A 9,747-nucleotide genomic window follows, 5' to 3' on the forward strand; every position below is an offset into this window, starting at 1 on the left:
TGTAATCTTGGCACTTTGGGAGGCCGAGGCGGGTGAATTATTAGAGCCCAGGAATTCCAGACCAGCCTGGGCAACATGGCAAATCCCATCTCTATTAAAAAATACAAATTTAGCCAGGCATGGTGGCCCCTTGCCTGTAGTCCCAGCTACTTGGGGGGCTGAGGTGGAAGGATCACTTGAGCCCAGGAGGTCAAAGCTGCAGTGAGCCGAGATCACACCACTGCACTCCAGCCTGGGTGACAAAGTGAGACCCTGTCTCAAAAGAAAAAAAGGAACAACAATAAGAACACCATAACAAATAAATATTATTTTTGGTGCATTGACAATTACGTATAAATCAACACTTCATTAATATGAGAACAGAAGGATATCAATTTGTTGGTTGCTGACCAATATTATCAACAGTTCAAGGCTTTACTAACAACCAACCAATGACTTGGCAGGTCTCTCAAACGAGGGGAAGTAAAGAATTTTATGAATTCTCAAAGATGGAAAATAGAAAAGTGATGACTACACAGCCTTCAAAACTTGCCCAATACCTCTAATATCCACGGCAATCAGTTGCTCACGTAAGAAACCAGCATTTTGTGGAGTAGTAGTTAATAATGATGACAAGTGAAGAATAGAGAATAAACTTAAATTCTACAAAGATACGAAAAGCTATTGAGGCACAAGTCCAAAGGATATAATAAAGAAAAAAGAAAAAAAGTTTTGAAAAATTAAAATGTAAATAAAGATGTAGCGGGAGATCTATCAAGGAAGTGCAGGAAGAACCAAGCAACTCACAAACCACCCTCTGGCTGGATGTGCACAGCCTGCCCAGTCCCGTCCGGCGAGTCACCTCAGTCCCATCCAGGTAAGGCCGGACAGGTGGCTCCCCAGGTGGCAAGAGGCGAGCGAGCGGCCCAGGTCATACACCGGGCCCCTGGCACCCTCAGCCTGGACAGGAAAGGCGCGCGGGATTCAACCCAGCCGAGGGAGGGAACGCGAAGACTCAGCCGGTCCGGGCGCGCCGTTCTGGCCCCGGGGCCCGCGGGTGCTGCAGGTGGTGGCGTCCAGGACGGTAGGTGGGGCCTGCCCGCTCGCCTCCCGAGGCCGGACCCCGGGACTCAGCGAAACCCAGTCAGACCCGCGCCCCACGCCCGCCCCCAAGTCACCTTCTGCACGCTGGAGCCGCAGACCCGCGCCGCCCGGTCATAGACGTGGCAGCGGATCACAGAACTGCCCACATCCAGCCCCAGCACGAAGCCGGGGTGCCGCGGCTCCTGCGCTCTCTGCTCCGGGTCCGTGAGCAGCCCCGACATCCCGATCCCGCACGCCTCTCCGCTACAGCCGCCTCCCCAGAGGGCGCGCTATAAATCCCGATGCTCCAGAGTCCCAGGTCGCCGCGCTGGGCAGCCGCCCCCAACCCGGCCCCCAACCCGGCTCAGCCGGAGAGCCTAGAGAGGCTCGGCCCCTGCCGCGGGCTCCACCCCGACGCCGTGACGTCACGGGTGCGCGCCGGCGGCCGCGCGGGGAGGGTGGAAGTGAGCGGGTTTGCGCCGTGCTCTGGAGCCCGAGATCCCCAGCCATGCTCAGCCTCCAGTCGCTGGCCGCGGTTGGATTGACTTGGCCCTTAACTCTTGTTTTTTTTTTTTGAGACGGAGTCTCACTCTGTCGCCCCGGCTGGAGTGCCGTGGCGTGATCTCGGCTCACTGCAACCTCCGCCTCCCGGGTTCAAGCGATTCTCTCGCCTCAGCCTCCCGAGTAGCTGGGATTACAGGCGCGCTCCACCACGCCCGGCTCATTTTTGTATATTTAGTAGAGAAGGGGTTTCACCATGTTGATCAGGCTGGTCTCGATCTCATGATCTCGTGATCCGCTCGCCTCGGCTTCCCAAATTGCTGCGATTGCAGGCGTGAGCCACCGAGCCCGGCGGCCCTTAACTCTTAATTTTTTCTTTTGCGTCTCCAGCTTCCTGAGAGGCAGCGCCTGCGTTTCTCTTAACCCTAGCTACATTTGAAGAATCTCTATTAAAGAAAAATAGCTACCCCATATGCTAATCGTAAGGAGAGAAGTATAGGCTAGTTTATATAAAAATCTCAAAAAGTTTCGAGGTGCCATAAGGCACATTTATTCATTTCTCAACCATGATTATGACTTGAGGGCTGGAGAAATTTTTATCTCTGAGTAACTTTGGCAGACTAACCTGTGTCTCTGCGTTCGTGCAGAATTTTTCAAGCTTAAAACATTTGTAGAGGTCACTACCATATATAGTTTCCATTTTTTTGCTAACATTTTGGGTGCGACTTTATTTCAGTATTATTAAATGCACAGCCATTGAATATGCTAGAGTTAAATGAAATAAAGTGCTGTTTTTCAAAAATGAAATAAAACAAGTGACATAAAAAATTCAAAATTTGGCCAAAAGTATTAATATGTATTAACAAACAGAGTTCCCCACGACTTCTCTTCCCAGAAAACCTGGTAAAGTTTGCACACAATACAAAGCGGTAAACATTTGCTAAATGAAATACAACGCAAGGAAGACTTTTCCCAGCCCTCTAGTGGGAAAGAAAGGAGAAAGCTTAAGGTGGCTGCTTTGACCATCACGCTCCACTCCAGCGGTTGCTTTTTTTGCAATCTGAAAGCCTCACAGAGGCCATTTACCTTTTGTTGTTGCCCAAGGGGATGGGCTCATCCACACACTTGGCCAAAAGGAACAAGGCGTCCTGTGGAAATTTCGAGATTCTTGCGGCTTAGGTTTCTGGGCCCGGAGCTGTCCCGGGGAGGGTCCTGATCTGCAAGGAGTGGGGAGGTGGTTCCACCTGCGCCACCCACCTCTCCACTGCCACTAGCAATCTGTGAAGCCGGGGCCTGAAAATATTCCTTATCTTCTTTTTGTAAAATTAGCAAACATATGAATATATGTTTTGTGTGAAAACGTTTAACAGTGCCAACTGGTATATCAATTAAAAGGTAAAAGATAATCATTTTGGCTGGGCGCGGGGGCTCACGACTGTAATCCCAGCACTTTCGGAGGCCGAGGCAGGCGGATCACTTGAGGTCAGGAGTTTGAGAGCAGCCTGGGCAACATGGTGAAACCCCGTCTCTACAAAAATACAAAAATTAGCCGGGCGTGGTAGCGGGCTCCTGCAATCCCAGCTACTGGGGAGGCTGAGGCAGGAGAATTACTTGAACCCGGGAGGCAGAGGTTGCAGTGAGCCGAGATCATGCCACTGCACTTCAGCCTGGGCGACAGAGCAAGACTCTGCCTCAAAATAAATACATATATACATACATACATACATACATACATACATACTCATTTTGAATCAAAACTTTTTTTAGACAGGGTCTTGCTCTGTCACCCAGGCTGGAGTGCTATGGCGCCATCTCAGCTCACTGCAGCCTCGACCTCCCGGGCTCAGGCGATCCAACTGCCTTAGCCTCCCATGTAGCTGGGACTACAACCACCACGCCCGCCTAGTTTTTGCATTTTTTTGTAGAGACTCTGTTTCACCATATTGGCCAGGCTGGTCTTGAGCTCCTGGCCTCAAGTGATCCTCCCACCTTTGTCTCCCAAAGTGCTGGGATTATGGGTGTGAGCCATTGTGCCCAGCCAAATCATTCTTTTCTTCTTCTTCTTCTTTTTTGAGACGGAGTTTTGCCCTTGTTTGCCCAGGCTGGAGTGCAGTGCTGCGATCTCGGCTCACTGCAACCTCCGCCTCCCGGATTCAAGCGATTCTCCTGCTTCAGTCTCCCAAGTAGCTGGGACTACAGGCCCTCGCCACCATGCCCAGCTAATTTTTGTATTTTTAGTAGAGACGGGGTTTCACCATGTTAGCCAGGATGGTCTGGATCTCTTGACCTCGTGATCCGCCCGCCACGGCCTCCCAAAGTGCTGGGATTGCAAGCGTGAGCCACTGCGCAGGGCCAGGTCATTCTTTTGGCCAAATTGTCCTGTTAATCAACTTGCTTTCAGACAATTTGACAAAATTGGCTCTTTGGCCATACAACGTGAAGCTTGGAACATATACCTGGAAGAGTATTTTTTTTTCTTTGTACCCTGTTCAACAGTACTGATTTGTTCCAAGTGGCCTCAAGGACTGCCTGCCTTCACCAGTGCTGACCATTTTGGTCGTGTGTGTGTGTGTGTGTGTGTGTGTGTGTGTGTGTGTGTGGAATTACTGTAATTCCAAATAAATGAGTAATGGGTCCAGTACTTGTCAGGGTTCTTCAGAGAAATAGAAACAATAGGATAGAGAGAAAGAGAAAGAGAGGTTTATTATTTTCAGGAATTACTTCATATGATTGTGAGGGCTGGCAAGTCCTGGATATTTGTGGGGCAGGCTAGCAGGCTGGAAACTCAAGAAGAGTTTCCATGTTGCAGTTTTGAGGAGACTTCCTTCTTTGGGAAAACTGTCTTTGTTCTTAAAGCTTAAAACCGATTGTATGAGACTCACCCAGGTTATGGAGGGTGATCTGCTTTACTCAAAGTCTACCAATTTAAATGTTAATTATTTCTAAGAAATACCTTCACAACAACACCTAGACTGGTTTTGACCGAACAGCTGGGCATACAGTGTGTCTAACTAGCCTAGCCAAGTTCACACATAATAGTAACCATATCAGTTCCCCATTCACAACAGAGAAAATGGCTTTGTATTACCTGATGTTAATATTTAGTATATTTCTCAAAGTGATATTTCTTGGCTTCTTGAAACCTGACACTTCCTTAATGATCCTTTTTATAAATTCAAATAAATTATATTGAGTATTATCAAAACATAGAATTTGAAAACAGGGGCCTTAGAAACCACTTAATCTAGTGTTTCTCAAATTGTTTTCAGATCTTGAACAATTTTGAGGCCATAATGAACACTATCTTCCCAAGAAGATGCTTATACACGCAAAATTTTGCACATAACTTCAGGTGCTGGGTGTTGGGTAAAGCAAACATAAGATCTCAGATAAAAATCAAGATCTTATTTCACTTTTGAGTAGGAGAGGCCTGGGGGAACAAAGAGATACCTGTTTCTCCCACTTTCTTTGTTCTCTGTCAGCACCTCTAACCCTGCTCTTCTCTAAGGGAAAGGAGTATATGGGAAACAAGGCACAGGGCTCAGAGGCTTCTAAGGCCTTTGATAGCTGGTCAAAGGTCATTCTTTTTTCTTAATTTTTAAAAAATTTTATGGATACATAGTAGGTGTATATATTTTTGGGTTACATGAGATATTTTGATACAGGCATGATAATCACATCAAGGTAAATAGGGTATCCTTTATGTCAAGCGTTTATCCTTTGTGTTGCAACAATCAAATTATACTCTTATTTTTAAATGTACAACTAAATTGACTATCAAAAAATAGTCGACGTTGGTGTGAATGTGGTGAAAGGGGAACACAGACTGCTGTTGGGAATGTAAATTAATACAGCCTCTATGAAAAACAGTGTGGAGATTCCTTAAAAGAGCTAAAAGTAGATCTACCATTTGATCCAGCAATCCCACTACTGGGTATCTACCCAAAAGAAAATAAGTCATTGTATGAAAAATACACCTACACAAATATATTTATTATGGCACAATTCACAATTGCAAAGATATGGAACCAACCTAAGTGCCCATCAACTAATGGGTGAATAAAGAAAATGTGGTGTGTATATACATATATATATATATATATATACATATACACACACACACACTATGGAATACTACTCAACCATTAAAGGAATGAAATAATGTCTTACAGCAACTTGGTTGGAGCTGGAGGCCATTATTCTAAGTGAATTAACCCAGGAATGGAAAACCAAAGAAGTAGGAGCTAAGTACACAAAGGTACACAAAGTCATATAACGGACTTTGGAGACCCAGAAATGGGAGAGTGGGATGGGGGTGTGTGATAAGAAGCTACCTATTGGGTACAATGTACACTACTCAGGTGACTGGTGCACTAAAATGTCAGAATTCACCACTATATAATTCATCCATGTAACCCAAAACCACTTGTACCCCAAAAGCTATTGAAATTAAAAAAATGTGATTTTTAACTACAGATCCCCTGTCGTGCTATCAAATACTAGATCTTATTATTCCTTCTATTTTTTTTTGTACCTATTAGCTATCCCCACTTCCCCCGGCCCTACCCATCACCCCTGTCCACTACCCTTCCCAGCCCCTGGTAACCATCCTTCTACTGTCTATCTCCATGAGTTCAATTATTTTAATGTGTAGCTCCCACAAATAACTGAGAACATGTGAAGTTTGTCTTTCTGTGCCTGGCTTATTTCACCTAACATAATGACCTCCATTTCCATCCAAGTTGTTGTAAATGACAGGATCTCATTTTTTTAATGGCTGAGTAGTACTCCATTATGTGTAATACCATATTTTCTTTATCCATTTCATCTGTTAATGGACACCTAGGTTGCTTCCAAATGTTGGTTATTGTGAATAGTGCTGCAATAAACATGGGAATGCAGATAGCTCTTCGATGTACTGATTTCCTTTCTTTGGGGTAGTCCCTTGTTATTGATTCAGAGGCCACTGCTGCTGTGTGCTGCATTACCTGGTGGCCTTATCTTTCATCTGACCCAGCTGCTACATCTTAGATTCTTGGCTGGGCTGCTCTCCCAGGCTCCTTCTCCACCACTGCCACTTCTTACACATTACCCTCTTAAGCAGGCCCAGGATTACAAATCCTCGTACCAGCCTCCCACACTCTCAAGAAATTTGATTGCAGCTCCTCAGGGCTGGATCAGAAATCATGTGAAGGTCATCATTCCCTGTCACACCCCAAAGGGAAATGAATGGTGCCTCAGGACTGAACCCAGTGACCTCAATGCCCTCCTTCCTCCAAAGAAACTAGTCAGTGTCCCTTCCTCCTAGGGTGACCAACAATCCCAGTTTTCCCTTGACTGAGGAATCTCTTGGAACACAGGACTTCCACTGTTAAAATCAGGAGTTGGTAGGTCAAGCTGGAACAGTTGGTCAACCTACTCCTTTCAGAAGCTGCAAGTGCTCCTACCAATGTTTTAGGGCCTAGTCATCATCCCAACCTCCTCTTCACTAGTCTTCCTAGAGGCTCTTGGGTTCTGCAAGTAACTTCCTTTGGGGACTCTGGCTACATCATGTTTTGGTGTCAGTTGCTGGTTTTAGACAGTGAACTCCTTGAGAGCAGGGATGGGGCCTTAGTCTTTTTTCCTCAAGGCACAGAAAGTATTCAATGACTTGCCCGAGTGCGGTGGCTCACCCCTGTAATCCCAGCAGTTTGGGAGGCCAAGGCAGGTGGATCACTTGAGGCCAGGAGTTCAAGACCAGCCTGCCCAACATGGCAAGACCTCATCTCTACCAAATATACAAAAATTAGCTGGGCATGGTGGCCTATGCCTATAATCCCAGCTAAGTGGGAGGCTGAGGCATAAGAATCACTTGAACCCGGGAGGCAGAGGTTGCAGTGAGCCAAGATCGCACCACTGCACTCCAGCCTGGGTGATAGAGTGAGACTGTCAGAAAGAAAGAAAGAGAGAAAGAGAGAGGAAGAAAGGAAGCAGGGAAGGAAGGAAGGAGAAAAGAAGGGAAGGAAGGAAGAAAGAAAGGAGAAGAGAAGAGAGAAGAAGGAGAGAAAGAAAGGAAGAAAAGAAAAGGAAAGGAAAGGGAAGGAAGGAAGGAAGGAAAAGTATTCAATGACTGAATAAACAAACAAATATGTACAAGTCCCTACCAGACCTCATCTTCTGCCTGACTTGGCCACAAGACACAGAAGGCACTGGGCCCTTCCTAATCTCTGCACTATGCTGGGCACATTGTAATGTGACCACCAATGCAGACCATCCAACCTGAACAGAAGGCCTGGGGTTGAGCTAGCTTCCCTGAATAACCACATGAACATTAAGCACCTCCTTTTTCTTAACCCTTGTTTTATGAGCCCTGCCTCTTTTGGAGTGGACCACAGTCTCAGTTTCCTGATTTGACTGTCTGGAGCCCAGACCCCTCTGCAAGACAGAGGTAGATGAGCTGTGGAGTTAATGAAGCTTAAGCTTCAGGCCCCTCCCTGGCATGGACCCCTGCCAAGGCCCTGAGAAGAGCCCTAGCAAACTGTTCACAGTCTATGCTTTAAAGCATTTGAAAAGTGAAATATTTCTGTTTGTTTGTTTGTTTCCTTAAAGGGGGTTCCCCAACTTTTACAAGCTTCAGGTGCTGTAAAACCTTAATTTTTCCCCCCACTTATATACTCCTCAGAAATTCATCCTTTTCTAAGGCCTGGACTCCCTCTCCTGGATCCCCATGTTGTGGTCTGGAAGGCTGCCATGTACCCACTCTGAGTACCAGAACTCCCCACTCACCATTCTGAAGCCCCTGGAGTGTGATACCTGCTAAGACTCTCTGTCCTCCCTTGACAACTCTTACATGTAAAATGTTTGTTTTTCGGTACCGCAAGGAAAAATCAACATTTAGACAAAAGTTTCCTCAGCAAAGTAATTTTACTTTCTGCAGAAAGGGTGCTGCCCCTTAGCAATCCTGCCATGAGAGCACAATGAACAAAGGAAAGGCAGACATATTTATTCCTTACGCATTGGGTCCTTACTGCTGTGTCTGATCTCTGTTGGTTGGAGCCAAAACTCACAATCTAAACTGAACCCAATTGGCTAACAGCTTAAAAACTTTTGTAAATAGGTAAAAGCAATGGAGAACAGAGGAAAAGAGGAAGTTGCTTAAAAGGGACTTAGAAAAGTAATAATATTCCCAAATAAGGAAGGGGCCTAGGCTGAGAGCTGGGACATGCCTGTGAGCACGTCCAGCACAAATATCTTGGTTAAAGTACAAGGACATAGAATATACTTATTCCCTTATGTCTAACAGCTACATAGGACAGGGCTTAACAAAGAGTTATTAAGAAAAAGCAAGAAGGTTTTGAAGAAAGTTAGTCTTTAAGAGAAACTATTATTTCTAACATTTATTATTATTATTATCCTCTAACAAGAAGGGAAACTTTGAAGAGGAACTTTTTACTTTCCACAACAACTCTTGAGTATTACAGTTGTAAACACTGGCTTCCAGGCCGGGTGCGGTGGCTCACGCCTGTAATCCCACCACTTTGGGAAGCCAAGGCAGGTGGATCACGAGGTCAGGAGTTTAAGACCAGCCTGGCCAACACAGTGAAACCCCGTCTCTACTAAAAATACAAAAATTGGCCAGGTGTGGTGGTGTGCACCTGTAGTCCCAGCTACTTGAGAGGCTGAGGCAGGAGAATCGCTTGAACCCAGGAGGTGGAGGTTGCGGTGAGCCAAGATCGTGCCACTGCATTACAGCCTGGGTGACACAGTGACACAGCAAGACTCTGTCTCAAAACAAACAAACAACAACAACAAAAAAAACACTGGCTTCCTTCCTTGGCACCACCTCTTTCAGCAGGCTAATTCCCTAAAGACTCAATCCAGGCCCATTCCTCACCACTGAACAGTCCTAGCCTTGAAGGCTGGCCTTGAACACCCTTCTTCACTGAAGTCCTAGCCTGTCTTGCTGTTAAGCCCATTCACTTCCTGAAGCAGTCAAACCAGAAGGAATGAGACCCAGAAACTTCAAATTCTCAGGACCCACGTTCATCAAGATCTGAAGATAAAAGAGGACTTTGAGTCAGACCGAAATCAAAGGGAGAATTGGAAATTGAAAAGTAAAATAACAATACCAGAAAACCTAGACTAAAGGAAATTACTTCATAAATCAAATGAATAAACACTGAGTTCCTCATGCTTCCTAGAAAC

General features: G+C 45.8%; 1 protein-coding gene across 1 annotated transcript in view; it reads right to left on the reverse strand.

The window, feature by feature from the left end:
• The window catches only part of GK5 (glycerol kinase 5), a 74,193-nt gene extending 72,703 nt beyond the window's left edge, over positions 1–1,490 (reverse strand). Inside the window, exon 1 of the mRNA XM_054480207.1 lies at positions 1,158–1,490. Within this exon, the coding sequence (XP_054336182.1) occupies positions 1,158–1,304 (147 nt within the window). The 5' untranslated portion in view covers positions 1,305–1,490. The remainder of the gene's footprint in view (positions 1–1,157) is intronic.
• Positions 1,491–9,747: the final 8,257 nt, after the last annotated feature.

The sequence above is a fragment of the Pongo pygmaeus genome, chromosome 2, assembly GCF_028885625.2.
Source record: "Pongo pygmaeus isolate AG05252 chromosome 2, NHGRI_mPonPyg2-v2.0_pri, whole genome shotgun sequence".
In the NCBI taxonomy this organism is placed as follows: Eukaryota; Metazoa; Chordata; class Mammalia; order Primates; family Hominidae; genus Pongo; species Pongo pygmaeus.